Genomic DNA, 16,735 nt, shown 5'->3' with positions numbered 1-16,735 from the left:
CACCACTTCTTTGGACACCTCCACTGCCCCAGACAGACACATACACTCACTAATCATTGTCTTTTTTCCAAGGGCTGAGAATATTTTTATGACCTGTTTGTCTGCGAAGAATAAGATTAATCTTTACAGAGAAGATGCATTTTAGTAGCCTCTTTTTATCAGAACTGTACTGATTCACCATCTGACAGGCTGTCCCTAAATATCTCAGTTGTATGTCTGTTTTTCCTTCACCTGGTACTTTTAACTATGGAGATATTTTACCTCATCATGACAATGAAAGGCAAGAGAAGGAAGAGCTGAGAACACTCACAGGAATGGAGGATGAGGGTTACCTACATCCTTTGTCTTTTTTCAAGTATTTTTTTTCTTTTCTCCAAAAGATGAGAGAGTTCTTTAGTGTCATTTGTTTTTAGTTTCTGAGCATGTTACTTATGTGATGTTGCTCCTATCCTGCTTGGCAAAAACTGCAACCAACTCTGTTTGGGGTCCCTTGTGCCAGGCACACCTACTAAGAATGGTTTTGCCTAAGGAGATTTAATTTCAAACAAGGACAGCTGGAATAAAGGGAAAGTGTGTCACACATTCTCTTTTCAAACTAGGAAACTGATTCAGCCGAATCAGTTCTTGAATCAGTCTCTCTCAAACATTGGTTGCTGCTGTTCACTGAGAAAGTAGAACACTCCAGAAAAAGAGGTAGATCAGGTATCATAAAAAGAACTTAACTTCTTCTGGTATGTACACCTAGAATTGCAGATAGTACTGCAGTGCAGGAGGGTGGGAAGCACCTTTAATCAGTGTGTCTCTATCCTTTTTCCCAACATCTTGCCTAAGAAATTCAGGCTCCTCAACGCTGTTCACAAAGTGATGGACTCTGTGCAGTAAAATCCGTGGTGCCAAGAAGGTTCCCTGAACATGACTTTGTACCCCCAAAACAGAAAAGTTTGATCTGTGTAATGGAGCACAAAAGCTAGCTGATCAGAAAGACTGGAAAAAGTTGTGTTTTAACCCTTCTCTGGTATTTTGTGACCCTTTGCACTGGGTCTGTGATGAAAGGCTTAACCTGTGCAAAAAAATCCCAAACCCAAACAAACAAAAACACAAATGGCAAAAGGCAAACAAATTCAAAAAGCTTAAAGTTGTTAAAGCAATTAATTTTCAATGCAGAAGGCTTTTCATATGCCTGTGGAAACAAACCCCCACCTTTCACTGAGCAGTCCAGCTACTTGTTTACATGGGAAATGAAGATGGCCTCTCGCATTGTGGCTCTGTTGCTGGGAAGAAAGAGCTAAGTTTGGCTGAGCTAAAGGCAGAAGAGCAGTTCAGTTCTCATCTCTGCACCCTCAGCTGAAGGCAGAGCCTGGGAATGGGGAGATTTATCTTGAAGAGGGCTGGGAGATTGCACTCGCTTTGTTTCCAGACTGTTGAATATATAACTATTCTGATAATATGTATACAACTTCCTTCTAGTCCCCTTTCTTGTTGCAGCAGAAGCAGCTATATCCAAGTAAAAACAATGTTTCATCCTGTCAGATTTGGGTGGAAAGGGGAGGGGTGGATAAAACATGAAAACAATTAAAATGTTTATTTTTAATAGTGTCTGGCAGTAGTCAGAGGTTTTAAAACTATAAATAAACAAAGGTCATAGTTAACAATGAGAAACATATGCGATACACATGTTTTTTAAAATGTAGATAAAGAAAATAGATAATGAATAGTATTATGTAGACGGCTCTTCACCAGAGTCTCATCAAAACTGCCATTGCAACATAGAAGAATGCAAAATTCAGGTGTCTGTCTCTCAAGCTACCTCTGTTCTGATGGATTTAATGTAACCTTCCTCCTTTCACTGATTTGCGGACCAGACTTGCCATGCCTGGAGAAGATGTGTACCTGATGGGGCCAGGTCTTTGCACCAACCTGCAGCTGCTTTTAAAACAGGTGCAGGATCTACAAAAAACACTCGTGTGCAGAAAGTGGGAAATTGTGTTGGGTGACTGACAGATGCTGAAGCTCTGGCCGAGAGGACAACCCCAAGTTTCTGGTATTTGGTGGAAGATGAGGGCAACTTGAGTACCAGCCCAGACCAGGTGGCTAATCCAGCCATGGTGTGTGGTCAGCAGCCCTGCTCTGTTGCAGGATTGAGTGCAGGAATACAGCTCTAATTATCAGAGCTATTTATGTGCACTTGCTTTTGGCAGTCCTGCTTTGGAATGTTGCTTGTAAAAGGTTTCATACTTTTCTCTTAAGCTTCTTAAAGGGCCATTATACATTCACAAAAATCCATATCCATCTGGTAAGGAATGTCTCCCAACTCAATTAACACGGCATACACAGCAATCACTGCCATACTGGAGTGTGATTCAGTATCCCAATTGTGCTTCAATATTAAGAGAGGAGGTTAGGAAAGACTGGGAAAAAACTACATATTACAAGAAAAGCATAAAGAATAATAGTTTTAAAAGGATTTTAAAAATAATTGTTTTCACAATAGGCGTTTTGGACATTGGCATTTCTGAGTTTCAAGGAAGCAGCAACATTCTCTGCGTTCAGGCCTGATTCCATAAGATTCAGAAGTAGGTGGGGCCCTTTAAAATCATGGATATTTCCTGGAATCATTTCTGCTATGCTTATCAGCAATTAAGATGTGCAAATACATATTATTTTTATTTTGTGTTCCTGAAATTCTACTATTTAAATGTTTTCTTTATTGACATTTGCTGCTGCTGTATATGGTACTTTAGTTACATAACACTTCAATTTAACACTGAAGGTTTTTCTTTCCAAAAGTACCAAGGCAGATGACATAAAGGGACATGAAATCTTAGAAAATGCGATGGACACTAAGAATGCATGGGAAGTATAAAAGTAAAGTCCAGAATTACTGGCAAATCTAAAGACATTTGGAACAGAGGGAAGAAGGCATCTACCTGGCAGAAGAGAAGATCAGTTTCTACAGCACTTAAGTTAGAGGAAGATATGAGCTTTCCAAAGGATTTTCAAGGAAACAATATATAATAATGAATGACACAATTTCAAGTGGTTTGAAGTGGGAAATGAAATTAAAGTGGGAAGAAGGGGACAGAAAATAATAGATGGAACCTTCTGCTTGTAAGGCAACAGGGACAGAAATTTGTTTTTACAGATAATAATCCTTCTACTGCAGGATTATTGATATTAGCAGAATGTTGTACAGCTGTTAGTGATAACTGAATTTGTTGGCTCTTCATGTTAGTATTTCTACCAATGGACTTTCTGTCTTGGCCACAAAATATGACTTCACTTAAATCCTCTACAAAATTAGTTCAAGCCACAGTATAGTTTATTTTTTAAATCAGTGTTCATGTATGAAAAAAGCTCTCATTTAGTATTTGGAATTTTTTTCACCCTGTCTTTTTAATTGGCCATTTAAATACAAGTTAGTAAGTAATTAGAATCACTAGCTATTCATGGAAACTTCTCTATCAGGCTGCTGTTGGCATTCTGATTGGATTCCACATAAGTGAGTGATAGGGATGAAATGGAGCAGGCAATGAAACATTTGTCTATTTTAAGTATTTATTGTATAATGAGATTCTTATTTTAATCATTGTCTTTCAAATTATAAATCACTATTTTCCTTTCTTTGCTACAAGGGAATAAAGTCACAAGCAATGAAATATGGGTTAGCTTAATATGTCCTTTTAATTCACGGCACAAATGATAGCACACACCCTGTCAGCTCGCTGGAAATCCTTGCCATTAAGTTGATTAATAAGGGAAATAATAAAGCAATAACTACTTTTATTTTGCACCCTTCATATATTGTCACAAGATGGTAAAGTCATGCAGAAAAATACATTGATAAACTGGTTTTACCTTGTTGGAGCATCAGTAAGATTGCTGGGGGGCTGCAGCACCTGACTTATGAAGGAGAGAGCAGGAATTGTTCTGCCTGGAGAGGAGGAGGCAAAGGGAAGATCTTAATGCTGTCTTCAATTATCTCATGGGTAGTTGAAGAGCAGATGGCAAAGATAAATTTTTTTCAGAGGTACAAAGCAAAAGAAGAGGGAATAGATACAATCTGCAACAAGGGAGATATATCCTAAGAGCAAAGGAAAAAACTGTACTTTGCAGCAAGGATGGCCAAACTAAAGGGAAATCCTCTTCAATGCATTGCTTCAAAATACCATTGGACAAGCCCTGGGCAACCAAAACCAGTACTTTTGAAGCTGTTTTATTTGGAACTTGGACCAGGTGATGTCCAGAGCTTCTGTCAGACAGAAATCATCCTGGCATAATCTGACCATGTTACAACCCTAAATTTCTATAATGACTACTATAAAGTGTGTATGAAGTCCATTAATGAGGTTACAGAATTATACAATCATAGAAGGGTTAGGGTCGGAAGGGACTTTAAAGATGATTTCGTTCTAACCCCTCTGTCATGGGCACATGAGTACATGTTGCTTTTGCTGTTTATTTCTGACCCCTGCTGTCTTCTGACTTCAGAGTGTCCCCTTCCCATATTGTCTCTTCTGCAATGAAGGGAGTTGCTAATCTGACACCTATAGAAACATAAAGGAGGGTATTAAGAGATCTCCATAATTCAAGAAGGTGTGGAAAAGACTCATTTGACCTTCGTAATGAAGGGAGATGACAGAGAGAAAAAAATATTTTTCTATGACATGAAAATAAAACTTGAAGTACCTCTCTACCTGAAAAAATAGTCTGTTTTCAGAGTGATGCATTTTTATTTTTCTCTCCCTTTTTCTCTGATGCAAGGCATGCTGGTAAATCAGTCAGAATTCTCATGTGTCTTAGGAATGAAAAACACTGAGAAGCGTTGGCATGTGTACATCAACATCCAAAAATATGTCCTCCCAGTGTATCTTGGAACCACGTGTGTGAGAACAAGGGTGGCTCTCCTGAAAGCTCTGCATTCCTGCAGGAAGAGGTGCCTGGATCTGTGGGACAGAGGCAGCTGCCATCCCTTCTGCACTTTCAGCTCTGACTTCTGCATGACAGCATTTCAGTTTTCAGTGCAGTTTTGCAGTCTGAACCTTGCCCCTTGTGAGACCTTGGAAGGTACAAAGTCAAAAAAAAAAAAAGCTGCTTCTCCTTTGGCTGACCATTGAAAAGTGTTTTTATTCTGCTACTGCACAAATAAATAAAACAGCATGAAGAGTTGAAGGCTCAACATTAAAATACATGTGCCATCAACAATATTACTGAACAATTTCAATATGTTCTCTGAAGCAGCTGAGGGACTTGGCAACTGCTGGAGTTGTATTTGGTGGTCATCAGAAATTTACACTGACATATACATTTACACTGAGAAATATCAAACACTTGAGTTTTCCCCCTTCAAATATAATTTGTTTACTTGTTGATATTTTGGTGATAATTATTTCACTTGTCACTGATAGCTTATTAGTATTTGTTTATGATTTCAGAGCAATAGACTTAGTTTTGATCAGAATTTTACATTGGTCTCTGCTAAGAGCAAATAAAGCCACATTTTTTTATAAGAGGTGTCTAATTTCAAGGACTTCCTTATTTCAATGAACAGCTCAATATAACATTTTGGAAGCCTGGTGCCCTGTGAGGACTCAGTGCTCAAACACCTTTTGATTTCAGATATGATATTAAAATGTGAATATGCTGAAGAAATGTAAGCAGTAGGGAAGCAATGTAATGTTATTTGAAGGTTTCTTGTATTATAATTTCTTAATATAAAACTAGTACAGAGGTGCTTTTGATTGTGGCGATGCAGAACAGCAGATATGGAAATCCTGTTTTGTCAGTTCTTTCTAGTACAGCATTGTTCCCCCAGTATATGATTCCCTGTTTTAATTACTCCAGTCCTGAATGACTCAGTTTCCACATTTCCTTAAAAGATTACTCAGTCTGTTAAATAACATCAGGATGGTTTTCCTGAGAGTCTCTTTCTGCACTCAGTTTTATCCAGTTCTCCTAGAGATTGGTAGCAAACCTGAACAACTTTGCTTCTGTTGCTTTATTCTCTGTGTTTTGATATCACCAGGGCCTTACATGAGCCTATTTATGGACCAGGATTATCTCACCTCTAATACTGATGTATTATTAGTTCATTATGCGTGAAGGTAAAAATTCTTCGGTCCTTTCTACATGAATGTTGTACTGCATATTTTTATCCATTCTTCTTTCGTTTCTCTATCACCTTTCCAATAATATCTTTTTAGAGGATTCCAAGCATCCCAGTGGAAACATGCTCTGGAATGTTTTTCTCTCAGTTACTTTACCTATCTTTTTTCTACATCATATAATTTCTTGGTTAGTTTTTTTAGTCATTCTATTGCAAAGGCTTACAGGCATTTGTGCTATGCCGATGTGATGAGTAGCATGAGATACAGCGGTGGAATAAACGTGCTGGGATACTGAGGTGATGGAGGAAATGGAGTAAATGGTGCATTGTTTTACTACTATTATTAAGGAGTCAATGTTCAAGGAATTAGAGGGCTGATAGAATGCCAACTTCTGGATAAGAAATGAAACAAAAGCCATGACCAAAACCTGTTTGTGGTTATTCAACTTTCCATGGCTTTGCTCCAATACTAACATGCAATTTTGAAATCCTGACAAAATTCAAATTCACTTATTTACATTCTGCCTCCCCATATTTCCGATTATTGTATAACACATTCTTGTTACTCAATTGCTGTGTAATGTCCTGTGATGCTGAGCAGGTGCTGCTGCTGTTCCGTGCTTGGGAACGTGATCTAAATGAAATGTAACCCTGTAGTTCAGTGAATTACCTGGATCTCTAACGGTTGATTCCTTTTTATGCTGTTCATATTCATTCAGGGTAATATTATTTTAGCAATATATTCCTAAATTAATTTACATTCCCTATTAACATTTACACATTTAGCCACGGGATAAAATTTGTCTCAAGTACTGTAATGTGGTCATGGTGTGCAGATGCATGGACAGACCTACTAAAAAAGCTTCAAGCTTTTGACGCTTGGAAATAAAAATATAAAGAAAATAGGCACATTTAGTATTTTCTTACTTCCTTGATCTAAGGAAATGTATCCCTCAGTTCTATGATTTAATCAAATAACAAAAGCAAGAATTTAACTGTAAATGTATGTTAAATATATGTTATTAGAAAATTTTTCATGTTTCAAGTGAATCTCTGGTCTTGTTTCTGTCAGCCAGGAACTTTATGTAGTCAGAACTTGGCATTTTAGGACTTCCCAAATGTTTCTTAAGATCCCGTGTTTGGCTCTGTGTGAAAGAGTAGACCAGCACATATCACATTTTGATTTCTGACCAAACCAAGAGAGAAAACTTTTAGGAAAGATATCCTAAAATGTCTCCTTTCAATATATGTGAGCAACAATTGGAGCTCAATTTAGAAAGATTATTGGAAAACGGAAGGGTATAATTTCAAATATGAATTAAAAAAAGTCTCCATTCTATTTAACAGCACAGACACCTAAATTCTCCAAGTATCTTTGACTTCACAATAAACTCATAATTGTCTCTTTGCTCACACCAACCCCCAGCTAAGGAGCTCATGACCTATCCCATGCTATTTGCTGTGTAAGTGTCCAAAGGTGCCCAAGCTGCAGGCACACAGCTTGTCTAAAAGTGGCCCTTTGGAACTCAAACAGTGCAATGTTGGCTGCTTTTCAAATCAAAGTGCCACAAGTTCCTTTCTACCCTTCTTATAAGGGAGTCTGGGATTGTAATGCTGTCCTAAGATATGGGAAATTTAGTTGTTTGTATACCAGGAGTGGGTGGAAGTTGTATCTTTCACAGTCTGTGAAAATGACTAGCTACTGCCAGCATGAAATGTTCTGCTGTGCTGGCTGGTGACAGCTGAAGCAGCACTGACCTCTCTAGGTGCTCAAGTCCTTTTTTAATTGACTGGACAATTGTTTAGACTGTGAGATCTCAGGACAGGAACCATCATCTGTGCTTTTAAATCATCAAAATTTGACCTTTTTGATATTTGTAGATGTCAGTGAGGAAAAGTGAAGATGGCTGAACCTTTTAATAAAGCAAGAAAAAAGATATATTAGGAAGTGGAGAGGAGTGTCCTCTTATTTTTTGGCTCTAGTGTTTTGAATAATTCCTTTTCTACCTCTACCCCAGGATTTGATAGATGGCTTCAATGTGACTGTAAACTTTCTTATTCCCTAATGAATCAGTATTTAAAAAAACAAACTTTCAGCATCAGTGAGGTATGTTAAAATTCTGCTAGCATATGTTTAAGGGCTGAGTCGGACTGAAAAATTCCATTTCTTCTCAGCAAGGTTAACGCTGAACAAAATCTATCCTACCATCTTAATAAATGCATCTTCTTCACTTGCACTTTCAAAAACAGTGTGGATGAGACAGAATTTTTCAAAGCTAAAAGAGCATTTTCAAAATTAAATACATTGGGTTTCTTTATGATAAATAACATCATGCAACCCTAGAAATGTTGAGTGGTCTCATGAAATACAATCCATTTTGCAGCTTGCCAGTAAGCCTTACACAACTTCGCTTTTAAAAATAAAAGAGCAGAGGTTGAAATATTTATGATTCTTTAAATCAACAACTGTGCAGGAAAAGATTGTTCCTGAAAAATTCCCTATTAGCCTTGAATTTCACAAGGGCACTACCCCTTCTATCACTTACTAATCCTATGGTGCCTAAAGGCTCCCATTAGATATTAGAACACAGCGATAACAGGCACTGTAAATGTGCAAGACAAATCTTCCCTAAGGGGCTATAATACAATATTATTTTATAAAGCCCAAGTAATTTCTTAAAACAGCCTTATAGTTAAGGCAGACTATTACTAACTTTGGCCTAGATCCTGCAATGAAAATGTGTGTTGTGAGTCTCCATCCAGGAAGTGAAGGCAAGGAACCTACTCTTTTAATAAAAGGTTGTGTTGGAAGTTGCTGTTACAATGTGGATTTTTTTTTTTTTTTTGTTCATTTTCAGCAAGAAAACCCCAACAGGACAGCTTGCAGTTGATGCTGAAAATCTACCCTAGAAGTTACTAGTCAGATCATAAGATACTACTGAGAGTTCTCCAGAGCCACCGAGTGCCATTAGTGACAGAGAAATACAAGCAGAAAAGAAACGTGCTCGGTGTCCTGGACGATGAAGTGTCTTTGACAACTGATCAAACCTTTGCTTCAGGTCATGTTCACAGCATTATCTGAGGCGTGTGAAGTCAGGTAACTGCATGGACCCTTCCCGGTGGCGGTGGCTGGACTGTCCTGTCTCTTGGTCTACACTGACCGTGTCCCGAGGCTCCTTTCCCACAGCCATAGGTGCAAACAGCACTGAGCACACAGGCTCCTCAAGAGCGCTACCAAAGGTGGCTATTTCCAAACCCAGATCCCCGACCCACACAACGCTTCCAGCTCCCGATTTCCTGCCCTGTGCCTGGGGCTGGCCGCGCCTCTTCTTTCGGCGGCGCGTCCTTGGCGCATCGCTCCGGATTCCCCCGGAGCGCGGGGCGCGGAGCGCGGGGAGCGGCTCTCGGGGCGCTCCGGGGCTGCGGGACCCGGGGGGGGGCGCGCCCGGTGAGCGCGGCGGGAGGGGAGGGAGGGGAGGGGGGCCCGGCCAGCGCCGCGGGGTCCGCCCAGCGCCGCGGCCGCACGGGCTGCGGCAGGAAAGGAGCGGCGGCTCCTCGGAGAAAGGAGGAGGAGGAAGGGGGGGGTCCCTGGGAGCGGAGCCGGCCGCAGCAGAGAGGCGGGGCGGGGTGGGCGCAGGAGGGAGGCGTGGAGGGGCCCGCGGAGCGGCGCGGACGGACGCGTGCCATGCGCGGCGCGGCAGCCGGCGGCTCCCGCTCGCTGGCTCAGCATGCGCGGGCTGTGCCCCCGCCTCTGCCTGCTGGCCGCCGCGCTGGGGCTCTGCGGGGGCAGCAGGAACTGCCCCGACCTCATCGTGGACCGCTGTCTCTGCGCCGCCGAGCGCGCCAAGGGGCCCGGCCGCCCGGCCCTGCGCATCAAAGTGGTCTGCACCGGCGGAGACTTGGTGGAAACTTTGCAGCCCGCCGTGCTGCCCAACCGCACCGTGTCCCTGTGAGTACGGCCCGCGGGGCAGCGCGCACCTGGCGCGGGCAGGGGCTGCCCGGGGAGACGCGCGGCGCGGGGGGACCCGCGGAGCCGCTCCGTGCGCCACCCTGACCCTGCTTTCTAAAAGTCTTGGTTTGTCTTCTTTTCTTCATTTTTTTTTTTTTTTTTTTTTTTTTTTTTTTTTTTTTTTTTCCCCGTGCTTAGTTGGGAAACTCCTGCTGGCGTTTGGGTCCAAGTGGGGCAGCTGGGCTTTCCCTGGTGTAAATCGCACAGTGCTGCGGGCGGCGGTGTGGGAGATGTCAGTGGTGGCACTGATGGAGCTCCCCTGCACCTCCCGGTACAGCCAGCACGGGACGGGCTCACGCTGTCCGGGCAGTAAATGAATGGCATCGCTAATGCTGAACTGCCTTCTAGTGCCGTGTCATTGACTGCATTTCCCTTTCTCTCTCGGCTCCTCTAAATAAAGTTTGGAATTTGATGTCTCCTTTTTTAAAGATGAGTTTCTATACAACCATATGAAACTCCCAGACCTCCAATATCGTTCTGAGTTGTCTGGTAATTTAAAATGACTCAGGGTATGGTGTTCAGTTTTGTGGTGTTTTTTTTTAGTTTTTTATTTTATTTTTTTTTTTCTAAAGTAGGAATTAGGTTCTGATACTTTGTTGCCTGTTGCATATAGCTAAACTCGACTAAATAGTACGTTGCAAGTGTGGTAGTAGAACTTTCTGTGGTTGTTTGCTCAAGTACAACTGAAAGTAATGTCCCTGTAATGCACCCAAGCAGTAACAGCTCTGTGACATTTACCCTTTAGATCATACACATATCAACAGATCTCTTACTGTTGAATTTAATTCTGTTGACAGTTCCTGCTATGAACATCTCCACTGTTCAGTGCATTTTCTTTAAGTCAACACTTTCAGGAGGCAACTGGCAAAGATAGTAATTTATAACATCTGGGGAGCTTGTGCTTGTAAATGTGCAGATGTGCTGTGTGTGCTCCAGTTCAGTTTTAGCTATAACTTGATGCTGATTATCTGTATGCTGATTATTTATTTAGGAAACTTTTGCTTCTATACAAAATAGAATAATTGCACTTACTCCTAAATTTTAATAGGCTGGTTTAGAGTATTACATTACTTACCAACTCAGTGATAAATTCACTTCCAGTTCTATAGTTTGTATAACTGGCTGTGTAGTTAGAGGTGGTACTCACCAGAATTATAAAATGTTGATGTCTTGGGGAGGCAGGAACTAGTTTTTCCTCTTGGTCAAAGAGCTATAGAAACTCTCACACTCAGCATGTCTGCAATGGTTTTTCCTCTTAAATGTTGATTCTCAGAGTCCTGTTTAGGTTTTTAAGAAACTTTTGCTGAGGTAAGTACCAGTCAATGACTCCAGCTGACTATGAGCTCAACAGAAGTCTGTATTCACTGCAGTGAAAAGAAATTGAATTGGAAACAGAAGTGAGGAGAGATGAACAGTGGAGGTGGTGTGTTTGAAGTGGTAGGTGGGAGGATTTGCTTGCTTATACATATGATTTAAGGCACCAGTAGCAAACTTGATCCTATCACCCTAAACACATTCATTTCAGGTAACACTTGTTCAAAACTCATTAGAAAGGTACTACGCTGGTTTTTATAAACTTAATCACAAATACCTCTTGACTTGAGAGCTGATTAATTTGCCTTAGCTGATATAAAAGATACATATAAAAGATATTGTTCTTTTTTTTTGTATTTCACATGGACAAGTATAATACCATATATCACATAAAGTTATCCCTCTTCCTCTCATTTTTGAGAAGTGTTTGGGTTTTTTTGGTTTTGTTTTGGTTTTTTTTTCTTTCTCAGAAGTAAATGTAAGGCTAAATGTTGTATGAAAAAAAATAAAATCTGTGTTAGTAGTTTTCAGTAGCTGGAACATAGAGGTGACAATTTGATTGAATATGTCAAAGATTTTCCGGGTGAAACTGGATTTTATGAATTAAGTTGCACTTTTGGGATTTGCCAGCTGTAGAAAATAATGATAATGAGCTCGAGTATTAGTGTTCTTACATTTGTTTTTGTAGCTGCATAGGAGAAGCAGGCAGAAGAGAATATTCTGGTAGATACTGCCTGCTTCCATTCAGTTTTATGGGCCCACAGAGAGAGAGAGAGAGAGCTTTAACATACGGAACATAACCTTTTGGATTGCTTTAACAATTAAGAAATATAGAGGTGAATAAAAGAATATACATTCAGATGCAGTAGCAGTGTAATGAAACAATGTAATGAACATTTTTGGGGGGTTGGGGCAGATTATTCATTATATAGAGATGCTGGTTCCCTCGTGCCATGATCTTTTGGAAGGCAAGATCAAGGCCAAACTCTGGTAACTGCCCTGCAGAGATGGAAGAGAATTGCCTCTGCTTCTTTATCTCTTAAGGCATTAAGAGATGAAGCTGTAGGTGTGTAACAGCTCATTTACACGCTCAGTAATGTTACTTATCAGCAAATTTAGAAGTTATGATTTAGTAGCTTAACTGATGCTTGAGTTTGGTGGCTTAAGTTCTTTCACCTCAGTGACCATGGGCCTGGTCTGAGTTTGATGGTTTAGGCTCCACGGTGTATATGTACTGAACTATTGCTACTAGAAATACTTCTGACACAATCACACACAGTGACTGCAAACTAGTGTAAAGTTACTGAAGAAATGCTTATTCTTGACATGTTTGGACCAATTATTTCCAGCTTATGAGGTGGGGAAGTCTGCAGAGTTTCTTTGAAATCATATGAACACTAGAGCTATTCAGTACTGTCTGAATGCTCCCGATGATAAACAATCACACCAGAAATAAAATTAAAATGTAAGCTGATAAAGCACCTATTCTCTCCTTTTTATTTTATATTAAAACCCAAACCAAACAAAAACGCCCTTGTTCTGGACTCTGTTTCACTGTCTTTATTTAGTATTTTGCTGCTTTGGGAACAGGATTCATGTGCTTGATGTGGATCAAAAGAAAAAACTTAGCTGTAGCTTCACAAAGTATTTGCATGTATCTTGTTAAAAGGGATTCTAGTCCTTATGGATTTGCAGCATCCATCTCTTGCTTTGTATTTTGGGATGGGGTGCAGAAAGGGAATTACTTTTTTTTTTTTTTTTTTTTCATGAAGAATACAGCTGTTGAATCACTAATTCATGGGATCTGCTTTCACCATTTCGCTCTCAGTAGGCATTGAAGTGTAGACCCAACAAGGAGGAGTCATATCACTTCAGGATAATGTAGTTTTCTCATTTTAGACTCTGTGGTTGAATACTTGGGAATTCTTGTATGAAACCAATATTTTAGTTTTTTTTTTTTTTCATGTGATTGGGTTGTTAAAGTGTAACTCTAGGGAGTAAGACTGTTTGCAGTCTTCAGTCTCTTCTGTGTTGACAGAAAAATTAGTTGTAAACTTTTTGACTGAGTTGCTGAAATCTGGGCTATGTGGAGAAGTTGTTTTGCTGCTTTTTACAATGTGAAACTTCGGCAGTTTGAAATTTCAGGAATTAGCAGCTTCGATTCTCTACTGGACAGTATATTGGTAGGTTACTTAAGTACTTTGTTCTTTCATGTCAGGTGGTGTTAAAAATTTTATGGGTTTAATTTTGGAATTTCTCAGTTCAATATGTGTCTTGGTATCACTGGGCAGAATATACTATGAAGTTATAAATGCCATTAGTTTCTGATAATAGCATCACTTTTTTTCCCCCTCCATCACTTCAAAAGAAAGTCTAAGATGTATACTGATTGATATTTTTTACAAATATTACCCCCAGATACAACTATTGAAAGGTGTAATTTTAAACTGTCATAACAGAAATGAAGAAAATTTATGGTTGTGTATGGCTTGTATCAATTCTTTATCATATAGGTTTCTTCATACTTTTTATGTCTAAGCCTTTCTTCTGACTTTGAATTGGAGGTTGTCTCAAATTCCTCAGATTCTCAGTTTCAGAGTAAGGCTACATGACTCCAGTGGTGATCCATAGCCATAATATATATGAAGGGTGTTCATCTTCAAAGCACTTCACAAACATTAAATAGTCTTCTGAAAGCAGCATTGCCCCACTTTTCTCTGCCCCAAAATTGCTTTTGTGTCACATTCATTTATATCATGTCCACTGGAATTTCTTCAGAGTTATTATATTACTGTGTTTTTTTCATGTCCAGTCTGGTCTTTTACATACCTATATTCAGTTTAGGATATATCAATATGGTTTATTTGATATAAGCGTCTTGTTTTAAAAATAGATCACAAAAATTTTATGCCCCCAAGAGTTCAGCACTTAAGCAAGCCAAAGCAAACAAAGAGTTGAAGAAAGACTGAACAAAAAGTATTATTCAGTAGTTTTGTTTCCACATCTTAAAGCTCATATATTCTTCTTTATTGATTTGAGACCTAACATAGCATTGCTAATTTATAAATAAGAGCATTATTAAAGAAGGTAGGGTGGTTCTTGTTATAAAAGTTTCTGCAAACTTTTTCACCTTGGTTAGCTTACTGTGTTCACTCAAAGTGGCATGAAAAAAAGAATAAGAAACAGGTTTCCTGCTCCATTATTTATATGTATATACATATTTATACATGCTTTCTCTGAAACTCTTAAATAAAGAAAAAGGGAAAAACAGTTTGTGGAAGGAACTCCTTATAGGGAAGCCTATGTACAGTACACCAAAGACTTGGAAGGTCTGGGACAGATGGTTGGGGAGAGCGAAGTATGGAGAAGATAACGGTTCTAGCCATGAAAAGTCTTCAAATATTTCTCAAATATTAGTCTAATCTTCCATGCTAATACACCTTATATATTCATCTAGAGTGGCCATAACATTTCTTTGTTTTGTGTTTTTTTTTTTTTTTTTTTTTTTTTTTTTTTTTTTTTTTTTTTTTTTTTTCTGACAAGGATGTACCTGCACCTGAAAATTACTAGCAGTGTGACCACTTCTAAATTATGACTTCTTTGGATGAAACTGATGCATTGGCATGATTGGAAACTATAACCCAAGAGGAGTGTGAAAAAAGTCTGCTATGGAAAATAAAACTCTCATAGCAAATAATGTTCAAAATACAACAAATGCTACTTTAACAGTTACCATATACCATAACGTTTTAAAGGTATATGAGTCATCCTGAAGTTTCTTTCTTTGTTATTATTAAACTGTAAAGGCTATGAGTTAAAACAGTGCCATATATCATCCTGGTCCTTTTAAGTCCTTGAGTGTAACTTTTTTTGAGGAAGGCAGTTTGTGTAAGAGAATGGGATAAGAATATCTGGAAACAGATAAAATTATTTCACTGTATTGAACAGTTCATTAATTTGGTAATTTAATGTAGAAGTCAAGTCCTATTTTTGTCGCATACTAGGAAATTTGCAGGATTGTGATTTTTCACTTAGTTTCATTCCAGAGGTAAAAATGAGCTGGTGAGGATAGCCAGGGGGAGAGCAATGCATGTGGGAAGGGAGTTTTATCATGTATGTCTGTATGATCTGATACCTATTGAGAAGTCCTAAATGAAGCTGGGGTTTTATGATATGGTGTAATTTGTCAGTTGTCTGGCTACTGACCTTGTTTGCCTTAAACAGGCAGAGATTTAGTATATCTTGTTGGCTCTCTTATCTTTTTTTATTTTGGCTTGATATTCATAAAATCTATTTAATTTTATCGATCTGAAGATGTGTGCAACAGAAATCAGTTTCTGAAGTGTATATATTTCCATCTCTTGCAGTGAGTTGGTGCCAGGTGATTTATGTATATGGAATCTGCCTTTGTATGAAGCTGCATGAGTTGCTGGCCCTTGGGACCAAAGTACAGTCATCCCTTTTAGATGGGTTGTTCTTAAAAGGTTTGAAAACGTGATGCTTTTTTTTTGGTTTTTTAGGGGTTTTTTATGCATTCTGGAACATTTCTCAAAGTATATTTTTCTTTTCTTGTCCCCTTCTAAATATCCTGACAGTATAATAAAATACTCATAAATAAATAATAATAATAAAATACTCAGTGCTGAGCTGAAGAGTAGGGAGTGGTGGAGTGGTTAGGAGAGAGGTGAAGGGGCAAGGTCCAGCAGAAAGGGGTCCAAACAGTGTTATTAAAAGGAAACTCCAAAGGTATAAAGTTTTATATATGTTGTCCTTTTTTGGCATCCTCGGTGTCTTTAAATCACAATTTTTTACATGTTAGATGCTTTATAACAATAGAATCACATTAACTCCCGTGATGCTAGAAGCCCATTTATTACTTTGCTGTTAAAAAGGACCCAGAAACTTTCTGGGCAGAAATAGCCAAAGAAAAACTATGTTTATGTGCAAAAGTTTCTTATTATTTGAGACCTTCTGTCATCACAAATTTTGCCATTATTGGATTCAGCCATGTTCCAGCTTATCCATCCTTACCTTCCTAACTGATGTCTTTTGCCTTGGTTTAATACAGACCTGGCATAAATCTGAAAGTTAAAAGGCAGAGTACATTTACCAAGGCAGAACTTCTGCTCTAGCAGCCAATAGGAAACACACATTTGTATATTGGCATCTTTACACCCTTTGTTCACGCACATCTGAGAGCCACGGCTTTTGCCAGATTGGTTTTTGCTAGTCAATTGATGCGTGTTTTCAGGAATTGCTATTTATGCCATTTGACTTAGATTTTTGTGGAAAAATAGCCTATTGATTCT

The 16,735-nt window shown here is 39.1% G+C and overlaps 1 protein-coding gene across 1 annotated transcript in view; it reads left to right on the top strand.

Moving 5' to 3' along the window:
- The first annotated feature begins 9,477 nt into the window (after positions 1–9,477).
- The window catches only part of LOC310912352 (adhesion G protein-coupled receptor A3-like), a 253,587-nt gene continuing 246,329 nt past the window's right edge, over positions 9,478–16,735 (top strand). Inside the window, exon 1 of the mRNA XM_083866869.1 lies at positions 9,478–10,052. Within this exon, the coding sequence (XP_083722995.1) occupies positions 9,832–10,052 (221 nt within the window). The 5' untranslated portion in view covers positions 9,478–9,831. The remainder of the gene's footprint in view (positions 10,053–16,735) is intronic.

This window comes from Zosterops lateralis (genome assembly GCF_965231275.1).
Source record: "Zosterops lateralis genome assembly, chromosome: 8".
NCBI lineage: Eukaryota > Metazoa > Chordata > Aves > Passeriformes > Zosteropidae > Zosterops > Zosterops lateralis.
The sequence above is the reverse complement of the archived record's forward strand: the minus strand, read 5'-3'. Positions and strand labels throughout refer to the sequence as shown.